At 47.2% G+C, this 20,268-nt stretch overlaps 1 protein-coding gene across 1 annotated transcript in view; it reads left to right on the plus strand.

Annotated features, from left to right (window-relative positions):
* The window catches only part of Task6 (TWIK-related acid-sensitive K[+] channel 6), an 81,618-nt gene extending 62,849 nt beyond the window's left edge, over positions 1 to 18,769 (plus strand). Inside the window, exons 2-3 of the mRNA XM_075698899.1 lie at positions 12,024 to 12,699; positions 18,389 to 18,769. Coding sequence (XP_075555014.1) covers positions 12,024 to 12,699; positions 18,389 to 18,491 — 779 coding nt within the window. The 3' untranslated portion in view covers positions 18,492 to 18,769. The remainder of the gene's footprint in view (positions 1 to 12,023; positions 12,700 to 18,388) is intronic.
* The last annotated feature ends 1,499 nt before the right edge of the window (positions 18,770 to 20,268 follow it).

Below are 20,268 nucleotides of genomic sequence, written 5' to 3' on the forward strand. Positions count from 1 at the left end.
AAGATATAACTCCCATCGCAATCGACGCCGAAGCGCGCATAACCCTCGATGAGGCTCTTTCGTTCTTGTTTCTTTTTTTTCAAACGCGAGCGTGACGACCGGGGCTGATTACAGCGCCCACACAGGGCGAATGACAAAGGAAAGAGTCGTCGCTCTGGCAAATTGATCGGAGCCGACGTCTTCCGCCTCGCAACCACGGTGGATCGCATCTGACGTCCCCCCCCCCCTCCCTGTTTTCTTTCCTTCCCTGTCTATCTACAAATCCCTGCTCTTTAGTATTGTTTACGTGTCTTTCTGCGCGTGCGCTCGTGTGCGATCGAGTTTTCCTGTATTTGCGCGTAAACGTTCATTTTGTGAGAACACGTGCGTTTCTACGAGTGTATTTGAGCGTTCGCTGACTAGTGCAGGCCGTGCGCATGGGGGCGTGCGTGCGTGCCGAAATGCGCTTGCGATGCGGCCGCTAAATCTTGCTGCATCAGCGCGCAGTCAGGAGATACAGCAGGCGTTTTCAAAAGAAACGCAACTTTCTTCGCTTAATAACAAATAGATAAGGAACAAAGAGGAGAAGAAGAAAAAAAAAGCGCGGTGAGAGCAATTCTGCTAAGTACCACTAACCGCGGCCGCTGGTGTTTGGAAAAATGACAAATCTTGGCAAAAAAAATGTGAGGAGATAGAGAAAGAGATTGAGGAAAGAACGAGAGAGAAAAACAGGAATGAAGAAGAAAACCACAGAACGTTATGGCGACGACCAAACATGAAGTGTAGTCGAGAGGCGAAGAACCCTTTTCCATGCCCACCGTGTTGATGGTCATTAGAACTGAGCTGCATAGGCGAACCTGTGAGAAGCACTGAAGCAGTCAGTAATCGAGCGCGGAAGAGAAAGTAGCGCTAACGGTTTCAACAGGGCTTATACGTACTGCAGATTTTCGTCGCCGTTGTTGTTCTAGTTGTCGTCGTCGTCGTCGTCGTCGTCGTCGTCGTTGTTGTTGTTGTTGTTGTTGTTGTTGTTGTTGTTGTTGTTGTTGTTGAAAAGCCTGCGAGGCTTTTCTTTCGAGGAACCCGTATAAGTTACCTTTGTAGCAATTGCTACGATTGGGTGGATGTCTCATTTTCTCTTAACTAACATATTACGATTATAACGCGAATTGATGCCGAAACGAAGCAGGAAACAGCGCACAGTAGCGGGTCCCCGCAGGGTACTTTGTGAATCGTTACTGCGATCTGCTGTCGCAAAATAAAGGGAAAGGGGGCGAATGCACGCATTGCTCACTCTTTGTCACCGTTGGCGTTGGTCACGTGTCGGCAAGAACGGCGTCGTCCTCCATGTCACCAATGTTATTGGGCAGGCAGCACTTATGAAGTGCCCGATGTACGATCGAACAAGAAAAGGCCGTGTTCGATTGTACACGGCTCCGCACTCTGTAGCAAACGGGGCATTGCCTAGTGGTTTAGCTCAATGTAGTTTAAAGCGTCCGAAAGTATAAAGAAAGAAAAAAAAACGCGTTACATTCTTATCGCAAACTAAAGTATAACGCGAAGTGCATTTTGAGCCCTGAAATAATAATAATAATAATAATAATAATAATAATAATAAAGACTCGCGTTACATTTGTTCAAATACGGTATTTTCAATTCAACGAAGTTCTCGACTTAACAAAATAACCATCGAGTCCCATCGACTTTGTTGAATAGAGGTTTAAGTGCGTTAAGCAAAGTGCAAAGTGAAATGCCGTTTACACCGGTTGCTGTTATCCATGCGAAGAGTTTAGGATGTCCACTTATGCAGGTGGTTGTATACATCAGAAGTGTACAATAGTGGCGACCACGAAGTCGGGAGTTTATGTACTTGTGGCGGTCTCGTGGCAAGGAAACCGACTACCTTCATTTGAATTCGCCAAGCACGTCTGAGGCCAGGGTGCAATTTCAGCAGATGTTAGTCTTGTTCTACAGATGAGAGCGATAATCTTACGATATGACGTTGGTTCTGGAAGTAAACCGATATTTAAAAGCAAAACAAAGAAATGGTCAGCCAAGTGTCCACGCTAAAGAAAGCAAGGTCGACGTACTGGCGGTTGAATTGATTCGATGATTAAATGTTGATTATATGTCTCTATTCTGTCTCTTCTTCATGTTCATTATTCGCTCATTTTGCATCTGATTAGAATGGTATTTAGCGTGCAATTACGTCAACCTTGCCTTCTTTAGCCTTGACACATTGTGGATTCTTTCTCATTTTTACCAATTACGCCCGTACCATTAATTTTGCCTACTGTGCGACAAGTTCTCGCTTCTTGTGCACACCGGCGAAGCTGCCCTATTGACACCATTGCCTTGCGTGAGCCCTGCTTAGTTCAGGCGAACTCGCACAGTTTCCCGAAAGTGTGCCGTACGGCGGCTTTGCCTCAACATGCCTATATGTACGGCGGTGCATCCTTTACAGGAGTATAGAGCAGTGTGGTTAATTTTTGACCATATTGGCGTTACTTATACTCGCGCCATTTTTACCTGCTCTACGACTACTTCTAGCTTCTTGTCTTGTTGAGACCTACCTTTAATATCTTTTGCGACTCGCTTTGACGCTCTCGAGGCTACAAAGGGACGCTTTTTTTTTCTGGAAGTCGTTGCAAGATACCCAGTTTCTATATATGCCAATACCATGTGAAGTCAGCTAAGAAGACCTTGTTTTAAACAAAACGCCAATCAAAATCGCGATGTTAAAGGGATTAGAAGTCGTTTATGGTTTAACGTGGCAGCATAACGTTCACTCCGGTGATCGAATGGTAAATGGTCAGAAAGAATTAGGATCTAGCGAAGGGAATGCGCACGTTGTACTTACCCCTGTTTCCTGTGTAACGTATATAAGTTCTCCAACGCTCGACTTAAACATTTAGGGTCAAACAATGAAACCTTCTTTACCTCAGTAAGGAAGCCTTCACTGCGGTGAAGTCACCTTGTGTCACTCTTAAAGCTTCCTTACTGAGGGGCCCTCAGTGAACGCTTCCTTGGTGCTTCCTCGGCGTAAGGTAGCTCCGAAGCTACCTTCATACGTCCTTACCCGCTCCTGGCCTTGAACGAGCTCTTCATCTCACTGCTTAGCCACGTGACGATTGCTTGCGCATGCGCGCTGTCCGCGGCCTGCAGAGAAGCGCGAGCACGGTACGCCTTGCCAGACGTGTTCGTTTCAGTCGCACGTTCGGCCAATGGTTCGGCACGAGTGGCGTTCCTAGGCGTTGCTATAGCTCTGCACGACGCCGGCATGCCAGCGTTGCTGGAGCACATAAAGTTTTGGGCTCTAATGTGGTACTTTTCTACGTTCACTAAACAAAACTAGAAGAAAGCGTGCATGCGTCTCTATATTAGCACTTCAATTTAAAAATTATGCGACCGTACAACATCTTCTTAATGAATAATGGTGTTCGCGTAAAGATTTTAGGAGATTCGAACCCAGGCATGCGGCAACCGTTCCTTACGTGAGGACGAGCGAAGGGAGCTTTCAGAGTACGCTTGCTTCCTCCATCGGTCCTTCACTGTAAGGAGGCCTCACGTAAGGTTAGCAAGCGACTCGAAGGAAAGGAACGTTTCATTGTTTGGGCCTTACTGCGAACAGGAGCTACACCTAAAACACCCAGATGGTCATATTCGCAATTTGTTATATAATAACATTTCAGGATTACGGGATGACGCGTCAAGAACGTTGAGAAGCATTTCAACCTTCAAAAGTTCGTTCATTAATTCATTCATTCATTCATTCATTCATTCATTCATTCAGAAGCGCATTTATAGTTGACAAACCGGACAGTCGTCGTTGAGATACAGGTCACCTAATCTAATACGGCATGGAACCAAGACACAAGTAACAGTGAATGTTATTTGTTGCATCCTATTCTTGTCTTTTGATTTAGCGACAAGGGCGTTACGCTGCTGAGCGCGAGGTCGCGGTTGGGATTTCCGCTCGCAGCGGCCGGATTTAAGAGCGGGGGGGGGGGGGGGGGCGCAATGCAAAACAAACAAAGTCGCAGCTATGCGCAAAAAGCGAAGCATCTCTTGCGATAGCGAATTACTAGACAGCTATACGATGTAAGCATAGCAGATTTATCAGCTGTATAAACTTGAAAGCATTCACTTACTAACTGAATTAACAAGCATGGTGTCAGCGTGCACAGGCAAACATGAACACATCACACTCAATAACCGCGGGCACCCGCTGTCAAAATGCTTGCGTGAGCAAACGCGGCAGCAGCAGCGAGCGAAGTGACCTTCGTGCTGTCCATCGCTTCAACGCGAACTGAGCGGCGAGAACACAGCGCGCACGAAGGTATGGGCCATCTGCACATCCCTTTCAAGCAACGACGCGCACGACTGTGGGCTGCCGCGCAAAGTACACTGTTGCTGGCGAAGTAGAACCCCCTCCCCCTCTCCTTCTCGCGCTACCTCCCCTCTTTCCTCCCTTTCGCGCGCGAGATTCAGCCGCGATCGTCAGTTCCCCTTGCACCAGGTCGCGAAACACGCAATTGCTGCCGGAACACAACGCCGCACCCCCTCCCCCCCCTTCCCGCCTCCCATCCCCCCCACGGCATTTCGCACGATGGAAGATGGCATGTTTGCTCTCCGCTTTCCTCCCTCGCGTGTGCCAGATTGAGCCCAGATCGTCCCTTCCCGTGATTTCGCTCGCACGTACGGCATACGGGCGCGGCGACGGTGTTATCGTCCTTGGACTTTATACAGAACATTATGGCGACGTCGACGGCGACGGCAGAAAAGCGTCTAGCGTGTCCATTTAATTGCCATCGCCATAAAACGCTCGTGTACCCTGCTTTAATGCACGTTAAAGAGCCCGAGAAAGTCGAATTAATCCACAGCCTACAGTTTCTGGAATATATATATATATATATATATATATATATATATATATATATATATATATATATATATATATATATATATATTCATATTTCATTCATATTTATCGATTCAGGGTCATCTCTCGAGATTGTGTGGGCTGCTTTTTGTGTGTCCTCCAGTGCTGTACTTATTGGCGCCTGTTACCGGGCCCCAGATTGCAACCATTCCTTTTTGAATGACTTGCGGGACAGTGTCACTAAAGCGCTCCAGCTGTGTCCATCCAACCACGTTTATCTTCTTGGTGATTTCAATTTTCCGCTTATCGACTGGGAACATATGTCATCTTCATGTCACGCGTCTCTGGAACTAATCAATCTAACGTTAGATTTCAACCTGTTCCAAATAGTGAAGGCCCCTACACGGACTTCCAATATCTTGGACTTGGTTTTCACAAACGCTCCTGACACTATTACTTCCATTTCAAATATGAGCGGCTTTAGTGATCATAACCTCATCCAACTAGCTGTTAGCATCCCGAAGCTCGTGTCTGGCACAACAACTAAACAAATTCGCGATTATAACAGAGCAAATTACGATGAGATTAACTCCCAACTAGAAGAATTTTTTTGCCAAGTGCTACTACCTTCATTTCATTGTCGATCCGTAAACGACAACTGGGTGCTCTTTAGAGACAAATTAACAGCATTAGTAGACCGTTACGTCCCGATAATCTCCATAACTAACGACAAATCCAGCCCTTGGTTCAACAAGACTCTTCGCAAACTAAAGAATAGAAAGAAGCGTTCTTATAACAGGGCTAAACGCGTACGCACTGCTGAGGCTTGGCAGACATACAAAGGCAGTTTAAACAATTACTGCTCAGCGATATCTTCCGCCAAATATAAATATTACTCTCAAGACCTACCATCGCTGCTAACTTCCAATCCTAAAATATTTTGGCAAGCCATATCTCCGACAAGAGATACTAACACCATAACTCTGCACGGAACAGAAAACATACCTATTTCTAGCGCCGATTGCCCCACCATATTCAACACGTTTTTTTCATCTGTTTTCACTCAGGAGGACGTTTCCAATGTTCCAACTTTTCCTGAACTTGATGCCGCATACATGGAACCAATCGATATCACTGTTGAAGGCGTTAAATTACTCATTAGTAACCTCAAAATATCTACTTCCGCCGGTATTGACAACATTAATTCTAAGATTTTAAAGAACACCATTACTGCCTCAAGCAAGATCTTATGCCATATTTTTCAACAATCCCTAGCATCTGGAAAGTTACCCACCGATTGGTTAATAGGAAAAATAATACCAATTCACAAATCTGGAGATGTTCATACACCTGACAACTATCGGCCCATATCTTTAACCTGCATATGTTGCAAAATGCTCGAGCACATAATCACTTCCCACGTGTACAGCCACCTAGAAGCTCACAATTTCTTTTTTTCTAATCAGCATGGTTTTAGGAAGGGATTTTCTTGTGACACGCAATTGTTCGAACGAACGACTGACTTGCACTTTAACATGGACTGCAACCTTCAAACTGACTGTATCTTTCTTGACTTTTCTAAAGCTTTTGACCGAGTGCCCCACTGTCGCCTTATATCTAAATTATCTGCCTTACGACTTTACTCTTTAACATGATCCTGGATTCGTAATTTTCTTTCTTTTCGAGAACAGTTTACTGTTGTTAACAATTTCTCTTCCCCGCCTTCTTCTGTTAGCTCTGGTGTGCCACAAGGCAGCGTCCTCGGCCCCTTGCTCTTCTTAATCTACATTAACGACTTACCAACCCAGATTACTTCCTGCATGCGCCTTTTTGCCGATGACTGTATAATCTACCGTCCTATTCACACGACTGACGATCACTTGAAACTTCAAGCAGATCTTAACCTTATCGCTAACTGGTGTAACAAATGGCTCATGACACTAAACTTTACAAAGTGCGAGGTGATGTGCTTCAGCCGAAAATGTGTAAATTCTAAATATTCGTATCATCTTAATAACACTATGCTTTCCCACACTTCATCATATAAGTACCTTGGTGTTGTTCTTACAGAGAATCTTTCATGGGCCCCACACATCACTTCTACATGCGCCAAAGCATCACGTTCTCTGGGCTATCTACGACGCAATTTGCGAAATGCCCCGCCAAACATTCGAAAACTCGCTTTCCAAACATTCATTTTGCCACAGTTAGAATTCGCCTCCCCAATTTGGTCCCCTCATCAAAATTACCTAATAAATATGACGGAAATGATACAAAACAGAGCAGCCCGGTTCATATCGCGTAACTACAGTATGAACTCGAGCATTACACAAATTAAACTAGACCTACTGTTGCCGCCATTAAATATCCGCCGTAACATCGCTCTTCTGTGCTTATTCCACAAATATATTTACACTCATAAACGAACCCGGTTGCAACTACAAATACCCCACTCTTTTTCACGCAGATTACATAATCAGTTCAGTTTCATGCGCATATACGGTAAAACAAATGCATTTAATTCATCGGCACTACCACGTGTCATCCGTCTCTGGAATGACCTCCCTGATAACATAGCCTCCATATCTAATCCCGACACGTTCCGCTCTCAGTTACTGATGCTTTTCCCATTTAATACCGTTCACGAGTGACCAATCTAGTGTATGTTATCGTGCATTTTTGCCATGTTCTATATCATTTTCATAAACGGTATTCCTTTGCTCTGTTAACAGTAACAAGTGTTCGTGTGCCTTCAGATATTGCTTTGTATTCCTAGTGCCTTCAATATTGTGTAACATGGTAATCTTTTTATAGCACTGTTCCTATTAGAAATTTGTACTTTTTATACCTCTTGCTGTTCAATGTGCCCCCCTTACTTTATGCCCTTCCATAGGGCCTGTAAGGTTCTCTTGAATAAATATATATATATATATATATATATATATATATATATATATATATATATATATATATATATATATATATATATATATATATATAGCGCTGCCGGAAGGCGTGTGAACGAAAGTGATGGCGGGTATGAGGCAAGGTAGCAACAACACATACACCTACCTTACTTACTCGAAAGAAAGACCCCTATAGTGGCTTAATAGCTCTGCAACAAATTAATAGCTCTGCATCGAGAACAGATATCGCGGTTCTGTAAACCGCATCCACTAGATCATCGAAAGCGGACAAATTTGACATGGCATTTTATATGTTACGTGAATTTATTACATTGTGTACAATGGTTCGGCAAAAGCTGAATTTATATATATTTAAGTTTTTTTTTAGATTTATGGGTAACATATCAATTTTGTCCGCTTTACGTGTACTATTACATGCAATTCACATAATTGTGATATCTTTTTTCGTTGCTGAGTTACAGAGTTTTATTTTAAACTTGATAGATTTGTTTTATGAAAATATTCTTTTTAATTTTTGACAATTTTTAATGAGAAGTTGATGACCTTAATCGGAAATTCGAAACAATAGTCATTTGACTTTAAGTTTTGCTTTTAAATGCGACAAACCTCGTCAAATTTGGTGCAGTGGTTGCCGAGGAAAACGAATTCTTCTCTTACATGTATTTAGGTAGGAGCACACGAGCTAAAGCTCCCTCTTAACCAGGACCACTAAAATTCCAGCTGACGCATGTCTAGCAGACGCGTGTCGTCTGCTCGACGTCGTCTGCTCTCATTGTCTCAAAAGCAAAACGTCGTTCCACCGCGGAGGAGCACATTTTGTCCCTCGTTTACATTCCTGACGGCTCTCTGCTTTTGTTTGTCCGTTTTGGGGTCGGTTCTTGCGTCATGCCGACCAAGTGATGGACACTGTTCTTCGTCCGTTGCCGTGGGAGACCGTTCGAGAACACCCGTTGAACTCTGTTCTATGAACACTGCTTCTTTTTTTTTGTGATTTCTCTCGCACACATGCCATCAGCGTGAAACGATCATCTCCTAGCCGCAGCCTCTTAAATTCCACTTAGCTCCTAGACAACGCTTTCACCTCCTTTTTTTTTCTTTTCGTATGTACCCTAAATGCTTCCGGAGAAAGCGCCCGGTCTGCCCTTTGTATTTGTCTGCAGTTGCGCATATTGCCCAAGCTGCCTACGTTCAAAGGTCCTTGTTAACGTTGTTTAGTTCTCCCGCCAGATTCTTTCGCTCGGCTGTCTCTCTGCTCTTTCTGCTGCCTAATATGCGTTGCGGCTTTCGTTGGAGCGAAAACGCGGCTATTTACGCGAAGGACCTTTTAGTGTCCCCGTACCCTTTAGCACGGTGGCGCCGTCTAACCAACTAGCGCCCTTAACTGTGCTCGTTTGTGCTGGCAGCGGCAAGGACGAGGTGCCCTACTCCACGGCTCATTTGCGCATAGAATATATATATACATATATATATTGTCGCTCCCCAGCACACTTCGCGGATTTTACGCTGCGTTTTACGATATGAAGCCGACGGCTCGCTTATAGGGCACCCAAGAAGAGGCCCCGGCTGTAAATAGGAAAAGCAGAGCGGACGAAGAGGCCGCCAGGTGGTGCTGCACGCACTCTCACGCACACGCACGCACGCACACATGCACAGAGAGAGAGAGAGAGAGAGTCGCATTTGATACAAATGAGAGAGATAGAGAGAGAGAGAGAGAGAGAGAGAGAGAGAGAGAGAGAGGCGTTGCTTAAAGGAAATAGGCGGTATTGCTGCTTCCCTGCGGAGAGCACGGCTAAGCGCCTTATATAGGGGAAATTCAAGCTTAGATGTAAACAAATACGGTATTCTCGGACTTCAGTGATGCGCTCGCCGCCTTCACGGGCACTCAAAAGCTTTCGCTCCCACAATGCAGCGCGGTTGTTTATTTTTGCTTATTCCCATTGCGCGCGCCTGTCCCGCTGCAGGCGTCTTTACGAGCCAATCACGCTGCGCGCGCGCGCGCGCGCGCGCTCCCTGTTGAGCAGTGCGTGCGAATGGCTCTCCACGGCCATCCGGAACGCCGTAGACAAGCGAAGTCTTCATCAACATTCGAGGGAAGTAAAAGTAGATTGTTTTCTCTCTGGTGCAAAACTGAACCAAAGATAGAATGTGTGCGCACGAGAGAGAGTGTGTGAACCAATGACTGCACGCAGCATCGATTGGAGAAGTTACGAACGAGGGAGGGAAGTGTTCAATATTCTAGGCGTTATTTTTTTTTACGTGTTTTCAGAGGCGCACGCGCTATCCCGTTTCCGAGCGCGGCCGTCTCTCGAGCATGAATAATGTATTCGCTGCAATCGGAGTCGTTTCAAGACGGGCTGTTAACGTTCACTCATTGCTTGAAGAAGACCGAACGCAAGTGGCGCGTAGGCCGGTACACTTGCAAGCAAGCAGCCCGAACTCCCGCACCGACGCATGGTAATGAGCGGCCCCGGACCGAGGCGCTAAACAACAAGCCCTGATGGACGCAGGAAATCAACTTTGCCATCAAATTAGGCTGTGTTATTGCCAATTTCAGATCGGGTTGTTTGCAGCGTTGCTCTCTCTCTCTCTCTCTCTCTCTCCCTCTGCGCGTGCGCGCGTGTGTGTGCGTGGTTACGGGAGATAATTAATATCGCATTGAATTATCTGGCTGCAATCACGTCACGTGCCTTTTCAGCCAAGGTCGTGTGCGCGACCGTTACGCATGGCCATCAACCTGCGGACCGCTTATGACACCTTAACACTTTCGCAAAGTTTTATTAATAGATGATTACCAACTAAATCATTTCAGTGACCCAATCTCCGCTCGCCATCTATCTCCTGATCCCTGCCTTCGTTACATCGCTTTTCTCTATCTTCGTTTCCTCCGACCTAATAGTTCTGCGGAAACCCGCAAGATTGAGAGAAGTAATTCACGTTCTGCACGTATAGTGATTCAGGTCGTATAGTCCGGTTTTCTGGACCTTGATGCGGCGTCTCTGGTTTCGATGCCGCGTTCAAAGGTTCTCCTTGGTTTAAATAAAGATAATTACAGAGTTTGCTTACAGCTCCTGCCTGCACGGTACCACTGTAGGTTTGACAAAGGCAGCTATAATTTTGTCTATTGTAGTCGAGCCTACTGCGAGCTGTAATAGTGATCGCTAGACTGTGAGCTGAGTCCTGAATAAAAAAAAAATGGGAAGCAAGGAAGAGAAATAAGACAGGCGGTTTTGCGACGCCGCACGAAAGTTCCCACGACGAAGCTAGGCGTGTTGTAATGTGCTTCGACAACGTGTGCTCATAACCATTGAATTATTTATTTATCGGCAGGCAACGATTTCATTGCATTCCAGAGAAACCAAGTATTCAACGTAGCGAGCTATGATAACTTTTTTTTTCCGCGAGCACAGCGCAAATAACACTGAAATCAGCGATGTCACATTGATGTAGAGGTGATGCAGCTTGGGCGCCTTAGTTAAAAAAACAAAACTTTCGCCGTAATTATTTCTCTCTAGTACATATTCAAGCTCATTTCCGCGTAATAAATGCAAATGAACGAAAGACTAAATTATATTATTTACAAGAGGATGAATCGTAGCCTTACTGAAAGAAGGAAGGAGCTGCATTGGAGAACGCATACCTGCAAACTCTCCCGATTTGTCCCGGAGACTCCCGAACGTCGACCAATCCTCTCGATCGTACGGACAGGACCAAAATCTCCCGAAAACATGCCCCGAGCCTACCGCGAAAAACAAAACGCGTCATGCAGCACAAGCGCATCGCAATTGCCATTATGTGCTAACTAGTTAGCCGAAGTCAGATTTCAATCCAAGCCATTAGTGTGCAGGCAGTGTAGACCTAACTCACCTCGCTTCAGATCGATACACGCGGTGAAGAGTGATCGTGAGGCAAAGGTCCAATATGCCTTGCATAATGGCCGGTCTCGTCAAGTCAGCTTCACCGCCTTACAGAGATATTATGCGGTGAAACGTATTAGGATCGAGTGGAAAGGGGACATTGTCACGGGACATAGTACGTGTTCCTTCCACAACAAAACTCTCACATCTACCTACGTTTAGGTGCACGTTAAGGAACCTCGGGTGGTCAAAAATCCGGAGACTGTACCTACGGCGTCTCTCCCAGACCCAGTGTGTGGTGTTAAAAGCGCCACGAATCACGTGAATCAAATCAATTCATTGCGCACAACCCATAAGCGCCCCCCCTTCCCTCTCCGCGCGCAGGGTACGGCCACTCCACCCCGGCCACCTGGGGCGGCAAGACCTTCTGCATGTTCTACGCCCTGGTGGGCATCCCGCTGGGCCTGGTCATGTTCCAGAGCATCGGTGAGCGGCTCAACACGTTCGTCGGCTACCTGCTCAAGCACGGCAAGCGCTGCCTGCGCATGCGCAACACGGACGTCTCGGAGACCAACCTCGTGTGCCTGGTGTCGGTGCTGAGCACCGTGGTGATGACCACGGGCGCCGCCGCCTTCTCGGCGTACGAAGGGTGGGACTACTTCGACTCCTTCTACTACTGCTTCATCACGCTCACCACCATCGGGTTCGGCGACTACGTGGCGCTCCAGAAAGAAGGCGCGCTCAAGCAGAAGCCCGAGTACGTGGCCTTCAGCCTGGTGTTCATCCTGTTCGGCCTCTCGGTGGTGTCGGCCGCCATGAACTTGCTCGTGCTCCGCTTCCTCACCATGAACACCGAGGACGAGCGGCGCGACGAGGCCGAGGCGCAGTGCGCGGCCCAGGAGGCCGTGCGGCTCGAGGGTGACGTCATCACGGCTGACGGCAGCGTCGTGTCCGGCCACGGCGGCGGGGACCACTCGGACACGGACGACGTGACGTCGGTGTGCTCGTGCACGTGCTACACGCACGGCTCCTCCAGGCCGCCGCAGACGCAGCAACCGAGGTGGGGCCGAGCACTTTCTTTTTTTCTTTTTTCCCCCGTTGGTCGCATTCCCTTCGTTGCAGAACTCCCTTAAAGAAAGGTGCTTCTCGTGTACAAGCACAATTTAACAGTGCCGAGCGTTACTTTCCAAAATTTTCCCCCGTATTTTGCGACGCGCACGCACTGGATAGCCCTTACTTATTTAATGCACTAAAAGCTTCAGTCGCGAAGTGACTTTCTCAACGGCAAGCAGTCTGCGAGGGAACGTTCTAGTGGGGAGAGGGGAATTGTTAAAGAACGGAGTCAGCGGACCCCCATATCCTGAAAAATAAATTAATCCGCCCAAGGTTGCCACAGTGTTCGAACAAGTGCGGAACCAGAGTGCGTCCTTCGGTCACTTAAGCGTCGTGCGAAACGCCACGTGTCGAGGCGACCGCGGGCGCGTCGGCGTTGATACTAGGGAGCAGAGCCGCTTTCGCTCCATAGAAGAGCGCGCGACTGCGGCCGTACGATAAGCGGCGTTCGGGCTCCCCGGGGTCCGAGTTAGGGTTCGCGCTTGCCAATTAAGCCGCCTCTTTCTTTGTTTTTGTGCTCTCCCTGTCTCCCTCTTTCTTTCTGCTTTTGGATGCGGTATGTGCGCGGAAGGGATGGTCTCTTGGTCTCCTTTTGTCAACCCTTCCCCCTCCTCCTCCCCCCGCGTCTTTCTTGTCGTGCGCAATGGTTGTTTGCACAGTTGGGCCTAAATTTCTCTATCCATACGCAAAAAGAAAGAAAAGAAAGTGAGAGATGATGTGACGGGGCACAAATAGGCAAAAAAGGAAAACAAAAAAAATGATTATGAGCAGTTTTATTACAGCTTAAAGGTAGCCAAGACGGCCGAACAGAACCGCCCGCTACCCCCTACCCCCCCCCCCCCCCCGGAGATCCTGCTAATCGTCTTCTTAAATTAACAAAGCAGCTCGAAAGATGCGTCTCACGTGGAACTAGTATCAAAACGGCGACCTGCCGGGAAAATTAATGAGTTTGAGCGGGAAATATACGAGTCTACAAGTGTGACAAAAAACATTAACGCTGAGAACCTTGAGTACGAGGTAGACAGGCTCTGTACTCGAAAATAAAGGAATCGGCGCTAACCTGCTAAGCTAACTTCATGGAAGACGGCCCCGATTTGGAATTTTAGGGCTTGCCCTCGGAACTAAGCGGTATTCATCCGGGCACGTGACATTTACGTAGAAAAGAGCGCCCCCGGTAAGGACCATGCCTTCGCCTACTTTCCAGCGCAAAATTTACGACACATGCCTCTTAAGAGAAAAGGAGGAAGAGACAGAGAGAGTGAGAGAGAGTGATGGAGTGCCGACTACTACTTGATGTGCGTCTAATATTTAACACTGATTTGGAGAGTTGCCACACGCTCAACCAACAGCGCACACACCCACACTCTAAAAAGAAGTTTACACGTTTTCTTTTGGGACGACCCGCCGTGGTGACGTGCTGTGCTGGCTTTTTGGCGTTGCGCTGCTAAGCCCTGGAATCTCGGCCGCGGCGGCCGCCTTTCAAAAGGGGGGCAAAAAGAAAAAAAAGAGAGAGAGAGAGAATGCCCGTGTACCGTGCAGTGGGCGCCCGTTAAAGGACCTCCCAAGGTGGTCGAAATTAATCCGGAGTCCCCCACTACGGCGTGCCTCGTAATCGTATCGCCAGTTTTGGAACGTTAAACCCCCAAAAAATTAATTTTCATTTTTTAGTAACACGCTTTGAGGTGCATCTCGTTCCCCTAGCGGTCGCTGTGGCCTGCTTTTGCTTTCGTTTCCTGGCTTTAAAACTCCGCGCTCGTTACATTCCCGTCAGGTAATGCAGTGTCACGCTGGTAACGCCCGTCCGGTCCGTCACCCGAATGTACCGCGGTTGCGAAGCACTAGACGAAGGAAAGGTACCCGAAATGGATGACTTGTTTCGGTACAAAAAAGAACAAAAGCAAAGATACTCCCGGGGCACCTGAGCATTTCTTACTGCGAGTTGTGAAGGCGAAAGCATCGTAGTCCAATTTAACGTGTCTGAGCGGTCCTTTGAATCGTATGAACTCCAAGCGCCCTACTCGGAGTCGTGTATATATATATATATATATATATATATATATATATATATATATATATATGCGGTGATGGCTTGCGGCGGAGTGCTCGGCATCACATGTTAATCGAATAATTAATAGCCTGCAACGCGTACTGCGTCGAAGTCCTGAGGTATTTATTATTTTTTATTTTTCTTGCTTTCAAGTAAACGTAATTATCAGTGACTATAGAGCTAGAGTTGCCTCGCGTATATCCAACTGCGGTGTACGTCTTGGTACTCTGGATCCGCATACTCAGCAAAAGCAAAGATGCCTCGCCGCGCAAGTTAACGGAGGCATATTACGTTAAAAAGGAACATGACATTTGCTGTCAGTGACCAGTATCAGTGATTGCATCGGTATGAGGTATACGTCTGTGGCTCAGCTCGGCCATGACTCCTATCTATCTGCTCGGGGAAAAGACGGAAAAGCCTGTGGCGCAGCAGATATAGGGGCAAAGAAAGACGAAAAAGAAACAAGCCAGTCCTCATTAAGAGAGCCAAACTGTGCTCCGTTAACCATCGCAATCGATGTGTTACCTGTGCGTCTGGTGTTGTTTCTGACATTGCACTTTCGTGTGGAGTGGGCAGACTGGTGCCTCCCTTAACGAAAGGTTTCGCCAGCACAACAACAATTTAAAAGGCGCCGCTTCGTCACATATGTCAGCACATTGTAGTCCATGTAGATGTAAAACCATTTCTTTGAAAGAGCGCGTGTCAACTTAAGACACGTGGATAAAAAAAAAGCACGTGAAAACGTCGAAGTTCTCCAGATTAAGGGAAGCCGCAAACATTGCTTTTTCCGTCCCGACTGTCAGCCTGCACGAGTGGGAAATCGGCCTCGTCGAAATATGGTGGCGCATACCGACAGCGCCAGGGTCCGCCCGCAGACTGACTGTTTGTATTTATTCTTTTCGGTCTCCAATAAACCAGTCAGTTGTTAGTTCGGCGCCCGTCCTGGGTACTTCTCTGTCTCGTTTTGTCGTTATCTTTTGCGCTGCTTTTGCTATGAAGTCCACTTGGAGAAAATTCCCAGGACTACACCAGTTTCGAGGTAATAAATTTCAGAGGGTCGGACAAAGTGAATTGGCGTTCCCGTTACGTTTGTGCTTCAATGCGTGGAACAGCGTTTCCCTATAAAAGTAAGTGGAACAACACCGCATCCTTACCGCAAGTTTGACGGCGCCTGTCTCGAAACCGGTGCCATCCTCGAAATTCGTTCCAAGTTCATATACCACGCAATCTCACTAGCTGCAGTTCGTAGATTCAAATATGTCCCATAAAATAATTAATTAGGTGTTAATTAGTATAATCACGTTAATTAGTTAAGCTAAGCATTTTTATTTCTCACATAAGTAACGGCCGCCTCATTAAGTAATTTAGCTCAAGAGATAAAATTGTGCTATCTGCTACAAACCGGTTTTTTTTTTAATTTGGTGCAGCTATAGAAAGGACGTATATAGGTTTGTCCTAGCTAATGCTAGCCAGGCTGTTCAACGAAAAAAATAATTAATAAAACATGGTCCAAGATACGCCTAGGAACTGCGGTTCTCGGCTATCAAAACGCTGACGACTCAACACCGTAGGTCTTATAATTGTGTCGTGTACTGTGCTTTCTTCTATCTTTTTTTTTTTTTTCGTTGAACAGCTTGGCTAACGTTAGCCGGGACACACGGTAGAACAAATACCAAACAGGCAACGCAGAGCTTACATGTAATGTAATTTGTGGCACATCTGTTTGGCTCGTGCGTGAACCAACCGCAGCCTCCTAAGACAACTTGTACTTTAAAGTGCCCATTGGCGTCAGTCTGTCTTTCTTTCTTCCTTCTTTCTTTTTTGCAAAATTGGAAGCGATCAGGTCCACTGCATGTGGAGCTGTATGGAAGTGGTTCTTCTCGTCCGTTTTATAGAAATTGGACGCTAAATTAAGTTAGACATCTGTGTTATCACAGATGACAAGTGTCTCGCGAATTCTTTGACCCAGATTGCAGGAGCAACATGACAATGTGCTGTACGTGGCTCCATCATCATCTCTTCGTTTAGGCAATAAAATGCAGTACTTTTTTTTTTTTACCATGGAAAACACGAAGAGATGGTTACTTCTTCCATGTACCGGAAGATGCCGATTTTAGCATCTACCCGGGGTATATATATATTAAGAAAATGGCTTTCACGTTCGTAACATACCAACAGACAACAAAAAACCAGCTTGAAAAACGATATTGTCCCATGGCTGTATAATCTGGTCTCAGGAGCGTAGAACACTTGATTGCTTAGTTACAATTTGTGTGGAATCACGGTGAAGAAAAAAAAAAAAGAAGCTCATGACACGATACTTAACTGAATGAACGTATAACACCAGCGCTATAGTGTATCCGTGTCTCTTAACCCTAACGTGTCCTATGCGTCAGCGCTACGTATTTCACCGCTACGTATTTCATCCCGTGTGTACGGACGATTACCCACCTCGACAGGTGCCTCAGCTCTTGCGGAGAGGCCTCGTGCGCCAACACCATCGAGCGATCAAATGGAGCGTCGTAATAGTGCTTGTGCAGGTGGAGTTGGCGCACGTGGGAAGGAACAGCTGCGTACGGCTCGTTTCCCAATGCCAGTTAATCTACGTCTTTAACCATTCTTAGTATACGCGTTAGCTACTGCGCCTTGTACGGCATACGCAGCCGGCTTGTACGAAGTTTGGATAGGTATGGTTAGGTTGTGCACGCCGACCTACGTGCGACAGCTGCGGCCGGGCTGCGTGCATAAGTAACTGCCTGCGCTGTCTCGAAAGTGAAAGATTGCCCGCACAGCAGACGAGATCGAATCGAAATTCTGGACCAGATTCTTCTTTTTTTCTTCGTTGTTGTAGTTGTTTCTTGCGGTTTCCTTGGCGGCAGTCTACTGATCCGCATATTAAGGCACCGTATGGCGCCCGCGATACGGCAGTGCTGATGAATATCGGCTGCCCGCGAGCGTTAAACCTTGAACGAAAATGTCTCCGCTTCCTCGGAAATACTTGTCCCGGCGCGGAAGGTGCGTCTCCACACTTTAGAGTAGAAAACTCTCATTTCTTGCTAAGTGTAACGTAAAAAAAAAAAGAATAAAAAATGGAAGAAACGTATCTTAGCCGTGTCGAGCTTTTCGTGTCCTATCCAATAAGCTCACAATGGCGATTTTCGTGCCCGATTCGCGAGCCACACGCTACGCGGCGTGCTTCCAAAACCAGCTCGTAGCACGCGGTTGTCTTCTTTTTTGGAGCACTGCTTCTCGTGTAGCGGAGCTACATTCAAGCTCAGATAAGCCTAGCCGTTTTTTAACTCTTCATCTATTGTGCTTAGATTTAGGTGCACGTTAAAGAACCCCAGGTGGTCAAAAATTTCCGGAGTCCTCCACTACGGCGTGCCTCATAATCAGAAAGTGGTTTTGGCACGTAAAACCCCAAATATTATTATTAACTCTTCATCTATAAAGTAGTACACCTTGGACCCACGCATTCGCCCTCTGAAGCCACGCCCAGGCGATGCAGTACTAAATTGAGCGTACAGCGTCATTGAGCGCGCAATAATTGTCACCCGTCTCCCTGTTTCTCTCTCCCGTTATTCTGCAGGTACTCGCTGCGCTATTCCCCGTCACCGGTCGAATCATCTCTGGTCCACGACGACGTGTTGCTACCCATGGACGCGCTCATGATGAAACGGGCCTCAGTCTGAGAAGCGGTCTGGCGCTCCGCACCCTCGCACCTCGGTGTGGAAAGGGTGGGGCGAGGCTGGGAACTTGGTCACTACCTCGCCACTGCGATCGCCTCCCCCCACACGTTCTTTTCTTTTCTCTTTTTATTTCTCTATCTCTCAGTTATTCTTCTTCCAAGTATTGTCTCTTTCTATCTTCTTCCTCTTCAGAATCGCTCCCATTCGTCCGAACGCGCCGCTCAGTCGTCGTCGTGTCACGTGGTCCGAAAGGGCGTCGGGGCTCGGCGCCTGATAAATCGTCTGGCCACACGCGTCCGCCCCCTCCCCCTCCCCGTTGGCCCCGCCGATCTATCTGTCTCTCTCGGGCAGAAAGAAATTCGCCCACTGTCTGAAGGTCCATTGTTGCCGCGATCTTCCCGCTCACCTCGTCGAGACAGGCGATAATACAAAAAGCGGAGAATGGTACCGTGGGAGTAATATATATACCAGGTGATTTATCTTTTCTTCGATCGAACGATTCATTAGGATACTCCTGCGGTAGATAGAACAATTTCCGAATTACGTGGAGTGCTTGAAACGTCAGCATTACTTAGGCGACCAATCCCAGCGTGGTGTTAGCTAATTTGCGAAACATTATTTAACGTTTAATTTCTCACATTAGAACTCGTGTCTAAGGGCTTTTAATGGTTACGTCGCGAATCGCATGTGCGTAAAAGACATCCAACCTATCGTACGGTTAACCACAAGACATACCCATCAAATATTCGAGCAGGTTCCCATAGTTTGTCCCACAGTCCGAGCGATCCGTCTTTTCCGACGCGTCGTTCGAATGATCCGACGCTAACCTTTCGCGTGCTACACACGTGTGCTTACCACTTTAGTCGTTTCGGTGTGTAGGAACGGCGCTTATCTCCTTTTAGACGTTTTGCTGCAGGCCGCGCAGCGCGCTTCGGACGCGTGGGAGCGTTCTATCGCCAGTACAAAGGAACAATGCTCGGTATTTTACAAAGTGCTATAGTCGCGTGGGGTACGTCTCATCATCAGGGTATTATTGTGTTCTCTGTGCTCAAGGAAGCGAACATCGTGTGTGCTCTTGGAACTTCGTCGTCTGCTGCCGTCTCGCCAGACGAACAGTTGATGGACGCACCGAGCTGACCATTTGCTTCGTTGAATCCAAACGGTGCGTGTTTCGCTTTTTTTTTTCCACATGGCTGCACGGTGGTTGCAAGAAGAAGACCTGGAAAACCATCTCGTCCTCGAGATGTGTGGAGTGTGTGTGTGTCTGCGTGTGTATGTGCGTGTGTGTGTGTCTTTCGAGGATGCGCATATGTCACAAGCTGACGACTGCGGTCGCTGCGAACAAACATACCGTCTCTTCTTTAGAAGCGTAGTCCACGGCCGCAATTGCGGGTGTGAGGATGAGGCCTTGCGCCAAAGCTGCATTTGCCGGCAATAGTATGGTCTCACTGCATTTTACTCGTAAACGCGTTTTCAGACTGAAATATTCGTTGGCTTGCCAAGCGCAAAGCGAACAGCAATGACACCGCTTGACTGATGTAAGCCGCGGCGTCCCAGATCAAAGGCAACGCCACCACCGCGCCACCTATATAGTCTCTGAAGCCAAGCCTTAACGGTGCTCGGAGATTTCTGCGCTAATGACAAGCTACGTAAACGCGCCTCTACTCGCAAGCTGAAAATGCCTAATTGCGGAATTGTATCTCAGCGGTGGCTAGAAAGCATTACTGCAGAGCCTCCGAGATCGTTACAGAGCCGGTGCAATCTCAGAGGCCACGGTTGC

This window comes from Dermacentor variabilis, chromosome 7, assembly GCF_050947875.1.
Source record: "Dermacentor variabilis isolate Ectoservices chromosome 7, ASM5094787v1, whole genome shotgun sequence".
NCBI classification, from domain to species: Eukaryota; Metazoa; Arthropoda; class Arachnida; order Ixodida; family Ixodidae; genus Dermacentor; species Dermacentor variabilis.